Consider the following 19092-nt stretch of genomic DNA (forward strand, 5'->3'; position numbering starts at 1 on the left):
ACCAGACCAGAAAAAGTATGATCAAGACATGTCTTTTGTGCTGTCTCTTGACTCCAATAATCAGGCAGCAATGAATGAATTGAATTCAGGGCAGCAAAATAAGTTTTTGAAGTCAATTTTTCTTTTGATGTAATTAGTTCATTTCTATGATAGGATTGATTCCTATCCCATAATATATTGATGTCTGTGAGGCAAATTATTTTTTTACATCATATACTAGTATTGATGACGCCCTTTTTATTTTCACCCCAGAGCCCAGCTCAGGCTAGTAAAAACAAACGGGGAGATTAAACTTGGATGACTTCACAGAGAAGTGTCAAAAGCCTTCGGGGATCAGATAAACTACAGTATTTTGATGGGAAACGACCCAAATGATGGAGACGTGCTCAAGTCAAGCTGTTCCTAGCGGCAAGAGCCAGTACTGCAGAAACTTTGGACTCATCACATCAACCCACGAAAATCATGTTCAATACATATTCTGCCGTTCGCAAGATTAATGAATGAATGAATGATCGTATCCTAATTTAGACTCTTGTCATTGATGCTCGTGATATTGACGAATATCGTAATACAATGAATGAAGACCTTTATTGTACATTTTGCCCCACTTGGATAAGCGCAGGCCACATGTTAACAAAGTATATAAATGTAAATATAAACGTCTAAAATCCACATGTACTTTCGACTACCTCACCTCTCTCTTGGTAATCGCATAAATGTACTTAGCTGTATTGACGAATATTAAAACGTTGATCATGTAAGTTGCACTCACATGTCGAGCTACGTAAAGCCTATTTCGTGCAGTTCCACATAGTGTAGAAGGGTGGCGCTATTCAAACATGTGCCGGCTACATTTGGGTTATGTGTTGAGTGTGCTTGACCGTGAGTCTGGAGACGACTCCACACCACGGCATTCTACTGGCGGTGTGTTTATCTTTAGCTTTTCTACAGGCTGAGGAGTGTTTCAGCTGCAGGGTCGACAAAAAGTTCCAGGGACAGCGCTGTATTTCAACGTCTCAACGCTTTTAATACGATCCCTTCATATAGACGAATACACTATTGATTCGCTCATAACATCCCTATTGGTGCTCCGTTATGTGTGTTTAGCTAAGAACATATACAGATACACATTATTTTCGGTGAAAATGTTGATTCGCCTAGTCTTTGCCGTTGATTCTTTCGCTTGGTCAACACACAATCTTTTAATACAATTTGGCCTTACGGACGAACTGAATCTCGCCTGAATGGCCGTTTTGTTGCGGTCAGAAAGCTTTAGATCCGAGACCGTGTTTAAGTTATGTGGTACCAGCTTGATTTACATTGCTGTTATCGAGAAAACTGGGACGAATATATTTAATCGTATTTTCCCCTAGACGTTGTCTATCCGGCTACTGTGGTTTAGTTGTTGCGGTTGTTTGCGTTTGCCTGCGCTCACTGCCCCGGGCCTAAGGTGCTATCATTGTGTCACCTGTCGCGCGACAAGGCGCCGTTGCCTAGCAACTTCAACAATCACTACCCCGTCCAACCTGAGTCGGCCTCACCACAACACAGGCAAACATTGCCGTGTTCACAAAGCCAGGCCCGAGTCCGGACGATATACAAGCGCCACGCTTCTCAACTGGGACGATCTGAAGGAACAGGTGTGTAGGGAAAACTAAGGAAAGTTTGTGAGCCAGGTGTAGTCTTCGCTCGCGTGTGGGAATCGAACCCAGGACGCCCAGACCGTGCCGTGATCGAGTATTGATAGACTCGAGTAGTAGGGCTTCTCCCACCTCGTCACTGTAGGAACAAGATAACTTCCGGTAGAGTTCTACCTTCTAACACAGGTGAGTTTAGAACGACACTAGTTTCTCTGTGACTGGGCTGTGAGAGATTATTTTTACTCTGTTAATTTTGTATTTTGTTGCAGGGCTTGTGTTGTCAGACGTCTCATATTACGGCCGAGTACTACCTGTACTGGAATCACTATTGCTATAACAAACTCGCGTCGTGGTAACCCAAGTGTTACAATCTGAGGACAGATTCAGTGGCCCAGTACTTGAATCCACAATAGAAACTCACCCAATCATAAGTCCTGTGTTTTTATAGTTAGATCAGAAGTGGCAATACACAGAGTTGGACTCAGTGAGAACAGAATTTAATGCGTTTGAAGACTACAATAAGTTTGTATATTGATTCCTTCGTGCTGAAAACAAGAAATCGACATTGTACATGCTTCAGACGTTACAGCTACCTGTCAATGATTTTATAATCACACTGTAGTGTTCGTACAATGTTTGACTCGTAACGTACGTTGTGATGTTCGGATTCACCTGACTTGTCTCGATATTTCATAAACACTTTGTGGATCATCGTAATTATTTTCGCCACGTTTCAGTGCTTGGCGTCGATGTTACGAATGGGCTATGCGGTCTTAACCCTAGAGTTAACCCTAGCCTGGCCGCTGTGACGACGTGTTTCAGGGTGCTAGAGATGATTATTTGTAAGGCAGATTTACTTAGAGGCACGCCGTATGCACAAGAAGTCTTCCCCAACCCCTAGTGTTGTGTGCGGGCCACCTTTAGCACCTGGATACACCCCAGTGCGTGCTCAGCACTACTATCACAAGATCGCCCGGGGCACCTCACTGTAAACTAAGGCATACCGCACGGCGTCATTTCGGTGATCGTGTTAGGGCATAACTCACGCATCTAGGATTCTTCCAAATGTAAATGTGTATCCACTCTAGCCAAGCTTTAAAGATAATTTCAGTGCATCGTAGTTAAACACAAAGTATATCTTTCTAGCTTGTTCTGACGCCAAAACGTTTATATGTACACTCGGCACAAAGTATTTGCTCCATGTAAATTCAGTAGGCAAATGACACGCACGGAGAATGCGAATCACAATTTACGGTAAAATTTATAGGTCATCACATGTAATTAAGGTCGAATCATCGTTTCAATTATGTAATGGCTAACACTGTTAAACGATGGCGTGGATCGACCGTCAGCCTTGCTTAATTCTCGGTCGTTATTTGTTTATTAAGATTTTCCACCAGATCTGTGGAAGGGGAGGGAGAACAGGTGAGGCACTATTTCCAGCTCCCGCACCAAATGTATATCAGTATTGAAAAAAAAGGTAGAATATACAAATGACGCCAAGCTTATCATTGTATCTCTGACAATGAGTGACCGGACATACGGACTCTTCCCATGCATGTGTTTTGTTGGGTACACTTGAGGCCTGTGACAGTTACTATGTGCTGAACACGTGGTTATCACTATCAACACCGGGCGATCTGACTGTCAGCCTGTCAAACGTGTGTCAGTAGGACATGTCCATAATACCAATGTAGGCATCTAGATCTTAATCAGGCATTTTCTGTTGCTATCACGGAATGTTGCGCTTGGTGAAAAGGTATGGGAGTCCAAAGGGAAGAATTTGAACTCAAAATACTTAAAAGAGAAGTAAAGTCACCAGCGGAAATACCGGGAGTTCTTGGTTCGTATCGCTTCAAGAGATCAGCTACAAAACTGGCGACATCGTGCCTGTAGGTAAAATTGTGTTGAAAAGTCGCCTGAAACCGTAGTCACAGAAAACAAAAACGTTTGAGTCATAGAATCGTTCGCGATGAAATAATTTTAGTCATAGAAAACAAAATCAATTTTATAAGTTGAGTTTGTCTTTGGTTAAAATGAATTGCCACGGCAGGCTAGTATGTTACATGTAATTTCAGGCAGAAACACGCCGACTCTTGTACTGTTGTATTTCTTAAATCCAGCCAGCTGTCTCAAAATCTCTCCTAATCGCGTGGGAACCAAACACTCGACTTCTGGATATCCAGAGAAAGCGACCTAAACCCAATTAGTGTAAGAGTACTGGAGTTGTGTTGAATGTTTGAGACTGGGTAGGTACGTATGCTCCAGTGTACACAATATATTATCCTATAGGATGTATCTACTTAATGGGTAGCTCATTAAGAACAAGAAACATGTTTATTTTAGGGCTTAAACGTGTTTTCGATGGATTTAAGACAGAGCGACAAATGGTACACACGATACTTTTCCGATTCGTTGAATTCTAACAAAGTCTATTCATTTCTTTATTCATTTGATGTACAAAAGGTACACATGATACATCGCAAATCTATAGAAAGTTGTTCCGCCAGATTTCTGCTGAACTTGAACCCTTAGTTACAATTCACTTGAGGTTCATGTTCTCCTGAGTGCAGCGTGCGTGTCCGCAGTTTAGCGTGACGCCGGCCGGCTTGGTTATACTGTGTCTGGTCACACCTGACTTCGTGTTACGTCGTATTACGTCATAGTCAAACGATATGTTCTTCCAACTTTGTTGGAACATTTCACTCTAAGAAGGGGTGAGGGCTGCAATTTTATACTACACCATTTAGTTTCTGCACACAAAGTATTATAACAATATATGGCATAGGTGTTCTCCCGGGTACCCGTCTTCTTATTAGTATTATCATCTATGGCCATTTTACTGTTTAATATTATCTTATCATGTCTTAAATCCTAAATCAGTCGTCGGGCATGCATTTGCAATTAACGTCCTATTAATTTTCTGATCACCCCTGAAAGGAAAATGGAACAGCCTCATGCTCAAGAAACTTTCAAGTTCTACCCTGAATCCGTGAGATCCCTGAATTTCATGTTAACCACGAGTCGGAAACCGGTGCATTGTTACACCAACAATAACAGCAACATTAATTCAGTTATAATAGTAACCAATATTCAAGCCGATACAGCTTAAAAATTACAACATGAACACTTAGAAATTCACACATATTTCTTTTTTTAGCCCAGACATTTTTACACCTGCTACACCTGCGAAAAGTGCAAACATTCCCTGCAGAGGGGGAAGCTTTTATTCCCAGTCAAAAGGAAGGTAAACATCGAGCAATTAGTAATATAGGCCACACGGACTGCATGGGCTCTTTTCATGTGGTTAGGAACGGAAAGGCAAGTAATCTCGATCCAGTTTTAGCTCACTGAAGAGCTAATCTCCCACTGGTCGTCACAGAGAAGACAGACGATATGTACAGTATTTACAGGTTCATTGTATCGAGTACATTCTCCTAGCTCGTTCAATATAACTATCGTTACACATGATAAAACGATAAATGCACAGGCAGCATGTGTGAATGTAGACTATGCTCTCCTAAGTTTTTTCTACACCATAGTGTAGACTTCAATTTGATATCAGTGGGCGTAACACTCGATACCCAGTAAACTGCGGAAAGATGTTTAAAAAATAATCCAAACTTGAAAAAAAACGACAAATTTTCTTCCCTTTCAGCTTTAATATTGGCAACCTTAAAACACAAATGCAAAGAGTCAAAATACTTCCCATACGTCGACAGGAGAAAGGAGTGTAAACATATGTGACTACGGAAACACGTGCATGTTTGGTATAAATGTATGATTAACGTTTTGGAAATGTTCCAAATGAACAGTCTACGTGGTTACAAATGCCCTGGATGTTGAAAAGATGACTTAGCCCAAAAACCAATCCGAGAAGGACAAAAATGGACAAATATTGACCGATCGATGCCGGTAAACATTCTGTCAGCCAACCATACTTTTCTATTGAATCACGGTCATTCATAAAAAGACAGACTTTTAAAATTACAGCTTCCAGGCGGGTAAAGCAAATGCTACCCCCTTTCCTACAACGACATTGTAAAAAAAAGGAGTCGGAAACACTAAACCTGTGCTTATTGCTACCATAAATGCAGTAATGTGTTGACTTTTAGGTTGTTTGGATTTGATAAAGTGGTTGATAGATACAATAGTTGCTTTGGTAGCAATGGCTGGCTTTGCAATAATGTTGTGACTTCAAATTTTCTCTCGCTAATTCTGAAGGGCAAGGACGTCTATAACACGTCCTTACCATTATTCGTCAATGACACTAAAACTTGAGAAGACAGTAAAATGGAGAAAGCACGCCGTTTTGGCGAGGTTATGTTGGTGTATTGTACGTGGCTAATGAAAGCTGGGCCACCTTTGCTGACCTTCTGTGTTTGAACTGGTTTGAAGTGGCGGTTCTCTTGACAGAAGTCGCTTGGAAACGCAAACATGTCAAACTTGTAGGAGTCCAAAGGTGGGACAACCCCGGTTGGGTTCACTTCTTGTGGTACTTCGTGCACAGAATCATAAGATTCATAGACATATGCACAAATTTATGTAAGAAAAGTCCGTCTTTGCCTACCTGTACATAAACGGTCAATTAAACACACCCGGCCCTCTAGTATACATGAACTAAAACAAAGATTGAAAGATATCTTCATACAAAACCTCATCCCAGCACTACAAGTTATAACACGAAGAGAGAAAAAAAAACAAGGCAACAAATGAAGACCATACAAACAAGAGATTTATGAAAGAGAAACATATTTAAACATTGCAAACTTCGAACACCGCTGAGCAATTCGTAAACTTCGTTAGAATGTATACGTAGCATTTCAGTGTTCTGTACTCCGTGTTTTACATCCTCTAGTCTAGATCACATCATGGGCGATAGGCCACCGAGTTTTTGTTGAGATCGCTGTTGCTTTGTTTTATGAACACTCGTATACTGTGCACTCCGTACAAGCTTAAGATTCCCGATAATCATACACTGAACACAAACACTATGAACACGGTCCGTTGAAAGGATCCGAAGAGTCATGAACTCAACACATAACACCGTGAACACTGTCCGTCGAAAGATTCCCGAGAATCATGCACTCATCGCATAACACCGTGAACACGGTCCGTTGAAAAATTTCCCTAGAATTCTCTGTACAATGAACCATACATATATAATACATACTGCTGGGTACTTGGTCCGCTGAATCATACAATAAAAAGCACACTCATTACTCAGCTGTTACATTGGCGTTCAGGGTAGCGCAAAGGCCGACGGGAATAGAACAGGTTTCGCAAACTCGAATGCGTTCGCAAAACCGCTGCTCGACTCGATAGAACCCCAAGCCGGGGCTAGCGCTAGCGGTGATAACTTCAAAAAGATGACAGGGTAGGAAACACCTACCCGTGAACTGCGTTACCAACTGGGGTGGCAGCAAAAATGTGACTTAGAATCACGTTCGGTGTGAAGTCCCTGCCTCCCCAGACTCAGAAAACAACGATATAGTACATTTTAGAGATATTGGGCACAACTACACTTTCCAAATCTCATGCCTGGGAAACATATGTAGAACTGAAAACATGTCGGTGGGGTTTGTGGACGTGTTTAGAGTACATTTACACATAGCATGTCAAGACTCTTGTCGGGTGATGTAGCCAGTTGTGTGCGTTTACATTTTAGAACCGCGCGGGAAATGTGGGCCTATCGTGCGTCTGATTGGCTAGCGATGATGTCATTGACCTGTACAGCAGCGACCTGGTAACGCAGTTCGCCGGAAATTGGACTTTACAAAATGCTTCATATCTTCTTTAAAATATGGTATCATACCCCCAAAAAGTTTACATGGCTACTTAGTTACCCCTTGATTATAGATAGTATCAAGACTTTTATTTTTCTTATGGCATTTCGCAGAAAATAGGGTCTTTTGAAATGGCATTTCGCACCTAGTGTATACTAGTACTAAGTACCTAACCAAGATGAAGCGTTCGGAAGTCGCTGTTCGGCTCTCGGCAATCTTCGGGAGACTTCGGTATCTGTTCGTATGGTTCTTTGGAATCCTCATCAGTTTGTGACCGTGTTCAGTGTACGTATGATTCTAGGGAACCTTTCAACGGGCCGTGTTCACGGTGTTATGTGTTATGTGACTGTATGATTTTTGGGAATATTTTAACGGGCCACTGTATTGTGATGGCAACGGGCTGAATGAGTAGACACAGTGTATGTTCTAACATGCGCGAAACAATAATAAGGATTTTATTTAATGGTTTACAAAACAATGTAACGTTACATGTATTGTTAGATCTCAACAAAAACTCGGTGGCCTAGCGCCTGTGATCACATATGGTCACACGTGCATTCAGCCCATCAATATGTAATAAAGACAACAACAATGTATAAATAGTATTCTATTGTGCCTTTATGAATGATTATGATTAGGACTATTGCATTCGAGTATGTACGGTCGAATGCTTAAAAATCATATCATGTACTAGTATCTTGCGTTGAAAAGTACATGTGCTATTTTCAATTCAATTCAATTCTATGCCTTTTTTTCGAATACATGTTCCCTTTTTCAGACTATTTAGATGTCAACTTTCAGCATCAATATTTAATGCCGACAACTTGAAACATGGGAAAGTTATCTGCTTTCTTTCAACTCATTTCCGGTCCAAACATTCTAAGCATCCGGAAAAGAAGACAATTAAGTGTCTCCAAGGCCAACAATTATCGTTATCTTTGTAAGTCTTCCACGACTGACACTGTATTCTTGCTTTTTCACTTCTTGTTATCACATTAAATGGACCAAAGCCTTTACCCATTCCATATCCCAGTCAACTATTACTTAAAAAGAATCCAATGGTGCTGGACAAACTCTTTAATGTCCGGGAGGTCCCGGTAGACCACAGATTGGCACTGGCCTGTGATGGGAGAGGTGGTCCGAATCGGTACGCAAATATTTAGTCAGCTCCGCGTGGCCCATGGCGATGCGGCACCACACCTCTTCATTTTGAGCCGTCGTTACAACGTTGCTATAAACAGTCAGTTTTATAGAAGACAACTCTAACGACAGGAACGGTATCATCAGATATTCAAAGTCAAATCAAACCGTACGACTGAATTAAAATTACGGCATTATTTCCGGACGTTTCGAGTGACATCCAAACCTCTTCTTCACCAAATGAACTGACACTAACTAGTCAACACTTCATGATAGTTATGACTTGTAAAGAAACTGGAAGAACTGGTTAAACAGAACAAAGACTCCTAAGTGTCATTGTTAAGTAACTGCTACTGTTCCTTGACATAACAGTGACACTTAGGGGTCTTTGTCATGTCCAACCATTTCATGTTTTCCAGTTTCTTTACATGTGATGAGTCAAGTGCTAACTAGTTCTGTCAGTTCATTTAGTGACGCTGAAGAAGAATGTTGAATGCCACTCGAAATGTCTGGAAATAAGCTGGTAATTTATCCAGAAGTAGTTTGATTTGTCTTTTAATATTATTTACCAGGTTGTCTAACCTTCATAGAGGTACAATCAGTTGTGTGTTCACTAAGGGCGATCGTCCCACGATTGCCAACTGGGTTTAGTCTTGGAATAGTCGTGCGTTTGTCGTGCATGTGTCGTACAGTGAGTTGTTACCGGAAAGCCCATGAAGCCACCTATTAATTTGCTCACCAGTGCAGTTTTCTTCAACAGGTGTGAAAAGGGAAAGTGAAAGATGACAGGGAAAGTGGAGATGAGACCGGTCTCCAAGGACCAGAATCCGAAGAGGTACACACACAAAAAGTCGTGACGTGGCGTGACGTAACATTTTTGTGACGTTGCAGTTTGTGTGTTCCCTAACAGCACTGAACATGTTTGACATTCCCCACTTCGTCCTGATACGATGATAATCAGCTATTAAACTCATCAGTCCTTTATGTCTAAACCACTTCTTGGAACGCACAGTACTAGTTCTCTGTTCACAATTTTTTTCTTCTATTTGTTATTGTGCCTTTGCGTGCTCTGGCATAAGTTATTGGTTTGAAAATGTTAGACTTCTATAAGAAAAGTAATTAGCCTAACTTTTAATTTGTCTTTACTTCATGTACCTATCAATCAATAGTTCGTGTTTATAAACCTGCTGAATTTGAAATCTCCCCAGTGACGAAAGGTAGCTATAGTGGCTGCTACCATAAGCGTCTGACCGTTTCCAAAATCATATCCAGTTGTGTGTAATAATTAGTCTAACTTTCTTTTCCCATTCTACGAAACTCTGCAAACTAATTGTACTATCTATCCCCAGTGACATTTGTCTGCCTGCCCTTTCAAAGAACCCTGTAGTTAAATTTGAGGACGAAATTCCAGATGACTCACTACAGCAGCTTGCACAGCAGCGGGGACGTCAAAGTAAATATATCTACCAAACACAGCTACACGTACGGCACACATCCGTACACAACAGGACAGGGGCAAAACCAACAATGGGCCTTTAGTATACAGGAATGGCGAGTGATTTCAGGGGATATTGGGCGCTAAATGGACAATGTGATGTTTTCAGGACTGACCATCCAAATCGGGGACAGTCAGACAAAAACGGTGTCCGTCTAGATAAAACGTTTATCGTCCAAAGCGTTAGTTCAATTTAAAGCTGCAATATGTGATATTAGGACGATACATACAAAAAGTCAATTTTCTGGCCATTTCTTTGCAACATAATTTGACTCAATCCTAATCTATTGTTAATATAAGTATCATTCAGGAAGCGGAGGTGCCAAAATATTACACCATACGAGCGTGTTTAAAACCTGGAAACACACATGTCAGTCTTGTTTGTTTACATTATGGTATTTAGTGGTGGTACCACAAAATGTGTGCGCCTCATGTTGGCTGTTTAATTGCCAACACTAAATGTCAGAAATAAAAGTAATAGTACTATATAATGTAGAAAAATAGAAGCAAATTACAATCAAATGAAGATCTAAAATAATAACCTAATTTTTATTGCAAGGTGTTACATAGAGTCTAATGCCCCTTTAAGAGATGCAATGACGTTTGTATTAAGTCAACGCGGACTGTTCACTGGCTAAACACTCCCGACGTTGCCCTCTATGCAGGACTAATTATGACCAATAGAAGGATAAGACAGTTTGCTATACAAACGTTGCGCACACATGACATGCGTCCCTTGGTAACTCGATATTTATAGAGGGCGGGTCCGGACAACGAAAAACCAGCCAAAATAAATCTTACCTTCCTTCATGGACGTTAAACGTTTTATCTAGACGGACACCGTTTTTGTCTGACTGTCCCCGATTTGGATGGTCAGTCCTGAAAACATCACATTGTCCATTTAGCGCCCAATATCCCCTGAAATCACTCGCGTCCAAAGCGTTAGTTCAATTTAAAGCTGCAATATGTGATATTAGGACGATACATACAAAAAGTCAATTTTCTGGCCATTTCTTTGCAACATAATTTGACTCAATCCTAATCTATTGTTAATATAAGTATCATTCAGGAAGCGGAGGTGCCAAAATATTACACCACACCTGTTTGTCGGCCCCACTCGTGGTATGCGCCGCATTTAATCCAGACGTCAATACGGGTGCCCTTAAGAAAGGAAAACGGCCCTTAATGAATAGCCCGGTGTTTTTCTGGCACACACATCAAGTCGGGACACCCAGGCTGGTAGTCCGACAACTGTGGCGTCACCATAGAGACAAACATTTGCGACGTTAGAGCGAGAGATCGAGGACGTCGACTTAGCTAGCCAAAGGCAGACCCCAGAGGAACGTTATAACCGCACCGGTACAGTGGTTCTCGTGACTGAGAGTTATATTTCACAGCTTCTATGCCACAAAGACAGGATAAAACGTAAGACCACTTTCCGTTACATGTATTAGCAAGCTAAGCGTGTTCTCTTGTTGCAAACCCATACTCCATAACGAGTGCCTCTTGAGTCCGAAACAGTGAAGTGAAAAGACTTTACGTGGTATCAAATGCGACTCTTGTATTGACGCTTGTTCTCATTGTTGCGATAATAACATTTGGGTTAGCGATTGAAACGCGTGATAACAGTTCATATGCGACTACTTGAACAACTGTTGAGCCTCTCTCGGAAGCTTTAAGTACATTAGGAAACTCATTTTCAAAACAACTCAACAAATCAGCTCTTATATACCGTTCTCGGGTGAGAGAGTGGGCACTGGAAACGTCCATAAGAATATAGTCATTATACATAAATGAAGGCAGCAGTGTTTTTGATACGTAACAAATCAACATATCTCTTTTCCCTACTCCAGTCAGAAGTTCGACGAACGCGCGACTTAACGGTTCCCGGCAAAATTGTCGTCGACGTCCGACTGTAAAATACTAGTAGTGATATCGATAGATCGAAGTACCGTAGGCCTCGTCCATAAACAGTCAATTGTTACATTAACGAACAAAACACTACCATCTTCGTCATCCTGTTTCTCCATTAAATCAAGTCTTGTTTTAGGTTAACAGCCAGTGAACGCGCGAGAACACCATTACTACTTCTAGTATGCGTCCTGAGACGCCGAAACCCCCGGGTCCAGCAGGTCTATAAAACAGTAATGATATGTGTTTTTCCCGTTTTCTTGTCTCCCCCAGCATGCCAGTGTTCACGCCGACCGGTAACCAGCCGCTCCTGGTCCGGGGGACGATCGGAGGACCGTTCGACGCTCCCGTCAAACACCTGAAGTCCACGACGCACGACAGGCACCAGTACAAGCGGCCCACCCCGAGCCCCGCGCACAGCTGGCCCGCCTCGCGCCCCGCAACCTCCCCCGGATCACGGTTCGGAGAACTCAGCAGAAGCTCGTTCTTCTCCAGGCACAACCCGCATCCCGTCAGGGTCAGGCACATTAAGGGTACGTCTGCTTTCTTTTAGTTACAAAGGATTTACAACTGTACAAATCCACCTTTAAAGTTAAAACTTTTGACCAGTCCCTCTGGTCCTCGACCAGTCCCTCTGGTCCTCTTCAATAGACTGACCCAGTGAGACTTGTCATGTGGCTTCTCTGAAGAGTGACAGTATTTCGAGCCCTGATTATTGACAAAAGCCATAATAATTTGGCATTCACCTTTCTCTACCGTTCAGGTCTGAACGACATCCCGATCTGTGCCGTGCACGACACCGGGTTCGTGTCTAGCCCCCGCTGGAACCTCAGCACGCCCGGCACCGCGCAGAGAGAGCGCATCTTCAAACATCACATGCCGGTCAACGCCATCGGCATCAACAGCACCAAGTTCCCCATCAACACCGTCACCGGCCTGCAGAACTTCCCGTTCAAGGAGAAGGCCATCCCCAGGATTGGGCTGGGTCAGTTACCTTCGGCAGAAGGTTACGTTTTTGGCAGTGTTTGTGTGTGTGACTATGTGTGTTCAGTTAAATTATTTCTGTTTTATTTAAACAGGGTAGAAACCTCAGTGCTATTTAAAAACACTGCTTGTGTGTGTGTGTGTGTGTGTGCATATGTGTGTGTGTGTGTGTGTGTGTGTGTGTGTGTGTGTGTGTGTGTATGTTGAAATAATTAGATTCTGGGTCCCCTGGCTGCTTGCTATAGTACTGCAGCAGAAATTCTGGTTTGATATGTCATGATCTAGACATGCTGGGGTCACTAAATTTGGGTGATACATAGCTCTTGTGCTTAGAAAGAAGTGATATGAGTTTGTTCTACCTAGCAGCTTGTTACTACTTTACAAAATCTTTTCTTCTGATCCAAAGCCTGCACTGACTATTGTATGTAAGACTATCAGTCACTGTATCATGTCACCAACCTCCAATTAAAAGTGAAGAATTGGACCATAAATTTGTTGTAACCCACTCCTACAAAATTTAAAGCAAATACCAATAAAACAACTTATTAGTTGTAAACCTCACGAGGTGAAAACGTTGGACATGGGCTATCATAAACTTGTTACACAGATATCTGTAACTGAAAGATAACACCATTTTGCGGTTAAGAGACCAAGTTTAAGGTTAAAACCAGGGTGAAATCTCCTTTCCTCTCCCTTGTGAAAGGACTAAATGTTCCGTAGCTTCAGTGTTGCTCCACTGGCCACACAAAACAATTGTAAAAGTATCCCATCACCGCCATAAATAGTACAAACACCCGGCCTGCCTTGCCTGAGCTATTATAAACATATCAGGTGCCATAGTCCAGGTCACATGATACCCTGATATCAACACAACATTGTTAGGAGCAGCTTGAAACAACCAGACCGGTTAGCTAGCCAACAATGCAGGGAAACAGTAACATATCATAAGGTTACATGATCGCTTGGATGGGATTCAAAACATATACCTGAATGTTACATAGACCACTGCAACTAAACAAATAGCTAGCCTTTCCCTTTAAACCTTTTCAAAGAGGGAAGACCATGTGATCTAGCCATCGCCGTGGTCTTTTGTTGGCATTTCTGGTGGAAAACTAACAAAAGTTGTGACCTGTATACTGGCTTCAACTGTATGAATTGATTCTGTTTACATTTTTGGAAAAAGAATGTAAATTCTTTCAAAGAAGAAATCAGTCTACTGTGTCACTTGTATTGAACAGGTGGTTTCATATTGTTGTTGTGGCCCCTTTGCCCCAAATTTGGCTTGAGATTGACAATTAGAGCTTTAGAGGGATTGGAACGATTTTCAACTAGTATGAGTTGCAATGTTCAGTTAAAGAGCACATGAAGAACAATTACTCTAAAGCTTGGAGAAATGATAGATTGAATCAACCCCCCCCCCCCTTACCTCATTGGGGTTGTTGGAGTGGTTTTAAGATGAAAAATATCTGAAACATGTTTGCGCCAAATTAGCCTGGGTGCAGGGGCTCCCAAATTAGCTCCCTAAAAATATTTTAGCATTAAATATCATCTATTTACTTTAGATGATTTCAGCAGGTTGGTGAGTGATTGAACACAAAATGTAGTAAAGTTCTTTTCACAACCAATTGTTTGATGACTGTCTGTCATCTTAATCAGGGCTATTATGACTGTGAACCAGACATACTAGCCCTGATGAAGATGACAGACAGTCATTAAAACATAAGATACCATATTATATACAGGGCAGTGTGTTCTTTCAGTCCACATGGGAGTCTACATCCAGTCAGAAACTGAAATTCAAGGCTTCCAGTATTGGCACCCTGAAGTTGAGTTTTCAAACCTAAAAGTGACCCCAGTGTTGTTTTTTCTGCCCTCTGTAGTTCCTGTAGCATCCCTGAATAACTCCTGGAGAGATGAACTGAAGGACATCGTGGAGAAAGCCGGCCTGGCCCCGCCCACGGAGCAGGAACTCAAGGACCGCGACCTCCTGCCCAAACGGCAGACCAAGTACTCGGAGGAGACCGGACGCCTCATCCCGCCGCCGTCTCGCGCCATGTCTCGCCAGGCGTCACGACAGGGTTCCCGCCAGGGCGGCCGCTACAACCACTTCATGCACATCTCTCCTGATCCTAATGCTGAGGTCTTGGTAAGTTCTGAAAAGTGCCGTCATTTATAAGTCTGCACAATAATACACACACAAGTACAGAAATTTTTGGTACAGGTACTCGGGTTTAAGTACAAACCCAGATCTAAACAAGTTTGGCTATTTATGTAGACAACTGTGTTTTTTGTGATAAATTGTTGTTTTTAAATAAAGTTTTACATAATTCTAATCTAAAACAAGACTATTTATAGTTACCTTATTTTCCAGTGCCAAGAGATGCACATTACCTATACAGTAAAAATATTAGTGTACCCTGGTGTTGTATTATGTTCCTAGAGGTACACTACATGTTCAAGTTAGGTATTAAGTACACAGCCGACACACAAGTTGACTTGTCACGTACACACACACACACACACACACAATGTGATATGCCATTCAAGTATGTATCACTAACTGTAACACTGATGTTTTTGTGGGGTGTTTTTGTGGGGTGTTTTTCCCAGGTTCTGGAGATGTTGTGTCAGATTCTCCAGACTGACTCTATCCAGGCTGTGCAGCAGTGGCTGGTCAATGCCACAGGGAGAGGTTAGTGCAATGACAATCACACACTCACTGTCTGGTTTAATGTCTGTTGGTCTTCCCAGGGTTAGATGTGCTTGCACACTGATACTGAGGCTTGATTGCCGTTCAACATTTGCTAGCCTCTACCAGGCTTCAGGAAATGGCTAGAAAGAGTAGAACTTGGCCAAATAAACAGCAGTGGAAAAGGCCCCTGAAGCAATGTGTGAATGTGCTGTAATGTTGTCTATTAATGCACATGTCAAGTTGAATATATAAGGGCAGTATAGTCTTGAAAATGTAAGAATCACTAAGGACATAATTCCTATATAATGCTCTTGGAATCACTAATGTTTTCTGCATTGTTGATCAATGTAATTAGCCTACAATGTTTTATTTCATAAAAAAAGTATAATCAATTTAGACTAAAGGTTAGTAACTCAAGAGTTTTCATGTTTGTATATTGACACATGATTATTGATGTTTAACAGAAAAGGACCTTGTTCTGGACATGATTAAGTCAGCAATACTGAGTGAGGAGGAGTACTACAAACATCACGTCAACCCTGAGTTTTACCCTGAGGAAAAACGTCCGTACACCTCAGACAGGGACGCTAACTACACCAGGTGGGTAGGACCAGAAACAGACATGCAGATCAGGGCTACATACCGGTGTACAGTACCACTGCAATACTGCAAAATTGATTAGATACAGGTCCAAAATACTGCATCACTAAGTACCAGTATTTCCTGAATTTCGAGGGGTTAAATGTTAGACAAAACTTAGTTTAATGACATCTCTTTTGGTAAAAAATGACACTCTTTTATTTTTGTCTGTCATGAGTAGCAAAATGCCATCAACAGGTATGCCATCAATTTTTCAAACTCATAAGAGGTAATTTTCTAACATTTTTGTTGACTGTGGACCACACTTTGAAATAGAATGAAAAGAACATGAAATTCCAACTAGAAAGGCCGACATTTGCTAGGGAGCAAATGCAGCAGATGGCTTCACCACATCCCCTGTACCAAAAATGGACCTATACCCCTCCCGCACAAATGGACTGCTCCTAAATCAACCCTGTCCAAAATATGAAGTGTTCCAATAGTCTATACGTATACCCCCATGCAGCAATGAAATCTTCCAACACCTTCTGCTGTTGGCTCATGTAGAACCCTGGTAGAACCCGAGTGTTCTATTTAGAACTTCGTGGTGTGGTGAAGCCATAATAAATGAAGATGTCCTTCTCCCCCAGGTACTCCTGGTCAGCAGGAGGAGACATGAGCAAATTTGCCACTGATGTCAGGAGATCAGCTGGAGGGCCCATCGCTGAGGAAGGTGAGCTGCACTTTTCCCAAAAATTTGGTTGATTTGGTGATTTTGACAGACACCCAGAATTGGTCTATTGGGGCTGTTTCAAATGCTCTAAGTATGAAATGATGACAAAAATGTGCTAAGAAATGTCAGTACTGTAATGTCAATATCAGGCAGATTTCCTCATCCAGAATACTTTTTGTTTTGTCACCCTGAAAATGCATTGGACTGATACACATGTACCTTGTTATTACTATGCTGAAATCATTGTATCCACCTGTGCAGGATGTAGAAGACTTTACGTAACCCCCTATTGTGATTTCATTGAAGTTCTATTTCATTGAGCGTTTCTTGTCCTCCCCTAGATCCAGTTGAAGCCGGTCGCCAGTCCCACCCCCCAGAAGTGCTGAGGATAGACTCCCCCCACGAGGGGCAGACCGCACCCCCCGTCAAGATCCCCCCTGCTCACCTCACTCCCTCGCCCCCCAAAACCTCCCCCAGCCGCCAGGCGCAGTCAGCCACCACCAAGATGGAGGCTCCCGAGCAGCCCAAACTACGGTACACGAAAACACCCACCTCACGAGGGGGAGCAGAGCCCCCTGCTGACAACATGCAGTAGTGCAGGGAGAGATGTGTGGAAAAGTCGGGAGTTGTTGAATAGGAGGTATTAAATACTGAACAAGGGAACTACCCCTATCCCCTCTGTACTGCAAATTTGTAATACCTGGATCATTCTCAACTTAGCCTGGATGCCAGACTGTTTCCAGAGACTACACAGACTCTTTCCAAAAGGATAAAGATGAAGGGACAAGTAATGTGTTTTATGGGTCTGACATCCAGGCTAATCTTAACTCTACTTGGAAATCCTGCTACAGCAGTATTTACATCTTATAGTGGGTCTAAATATAAGGGGTTAGATTGTTCCCATGTACATAACTGTTAGAATTTGCTGCTATGATACTAAACTATACTAATATCTAATATACGGCTGTATAAGAGAGGTACAAATGTATTCTTATTTTGATATAAGTTGGTGGAAAGCCTATGATTATTCTATACTCATTAATCTTACTACTCCTTAAAAAGGGATGTGATTAGTTTCTTTTCATTATGATTATTATCTAGAGTTTGTTTGTACAATGATTTGTTTTTTGGTGTATGGGTTGGAAGTTTTACGTTTATTCTGCTAATGCTGCTGAAGTTATTAAAGTGTTACTGTATTATAGATTATCTTTTAGGGTAAAGTGTTACACATGAATTTTAGAGTTGAATACGTGGTTATACAAATCTTAAGGATTTATAAGAACAGAGTTCAGAATAGCTTTGAAAGTGGTGATGGTCTAAAAATCTGGAGAAATCCTGTATAAAGTATGTACAGGTAATTCACAGTGTTTTGTACATATGCTACCTATTCTGTAATTCCAGTTAGTTTGAAATGTTTCTCTGAAAGTTTTTGATACTCCTGATAAGAAAATCTTTTCTCTACAACAAAGTATGTCATTTTATGATGTCATAATTCATATCAAGAAATGAAAAATGTGGAAGTGCGTGGAGTTAGATTTAGGAGAATTCAATATCAATTTCCAAAAATCGTTGTGATATCTTTAAAAAAAAGAGCCAGAGAAAGTTAGCTGAAAGTTAATTGAACAAGTCTTAAATAAGTGCTGCATGGATTTTAAAGAGCCCATTTTCCTCATGTAAATGTGCAGTAGGTCCATCTTACATTCAGATTCTTACCATACCATTATGGTCTGTGGGGACCTCATACAACCTATATGATCACTATGTCATATAGATGCATGTATTTCTCTATAAGTAAAGAATTACACTTGATAATAAACATCTAACCTGTATATTTAGTAACCTATTGTTTTGCTGGTTGAGGGACATTGTTTTGTTACCATCACCTTTTAATGTTAAAAAGGATCAATGTGTATCATACTTACATGGGATGTATAAATTTCATATACATAAGGTTTTATTTGACTTGAATATATCCTAGTAGTCTGCATATTATGTAGCCTTGGGTAATACATGTATTTTCACTTGTTTTCCAGTGAGTTTCATTTGGCACATCTGTTGTGATACAGACTGACTGAACTCAATAAAAACTCAAGCAATAATTGCCCTCTTTTTTTCATTTTTCTTTGTACCAT

At 41.4% G+C, this 19092-nt stretch overlaps 1 protein-coding gene across 4 annotated transcripts; it reads left to right on the plus strand.

The window, feature by feature from the left end:
• Positions 1-1495: 1495 nt before the first annotated feature.
• Positions 1496-19059, plus strand: LOC109466687 (protein TBATA-like). 4 transcript variants are annotated; one of them, XM_019764434.1, is made up of 8 exons: positions 1496-1826; positions 12246-12505; positions 12736-12957; positions 14837-15102; positions 15567-15648; positions 16113-16248; positions 16878-16960; positions 17302-19059. In XM_019764434.1, exons 2-8 carry the CDS (start codon positions 12247-12249, stop codon positions 17553-17555), a joined length of 1302 nt encoding a protein of 433 aa, XP_019619993.1. In that variant the 5' UTR covers positions 1496-1826; position 12246; the 3' UTR covers positions 17556-19059. The 4 variants fall into 4 exon arrangements, with proteins under 4 accessions (XP_019619993.1, XP_019619994.1, XP_019619991.1 ...); XM_019764435.1 differs by having other exon boundaries at positions 1496-1640; XM_019764432.1 differs by lacking the exon at positions 1496-1826 and adding an exon at positions 9283-9401.
• Positions 19060-19092: the final 33 nt, after the last annotated feature.

Source organism: Branchiostoma belcheri, unplaced genomic scaffold, assembly GCF_001625305.1.
Source record: "Branchiostoma belcheri isolate BF01 breed outbred unplaced genomic scaffold, Haploidv18h27 scaffold17, whole genome shotgun sequence".
Taxonomy (NCBI): domain Eukaryota; kingdom Metazoa; phylum Chordata; class Leptocardii; order Amphioxiformes; family Branchiostomatidae; genus Branchiostoma; species Branchiostoma belcheri.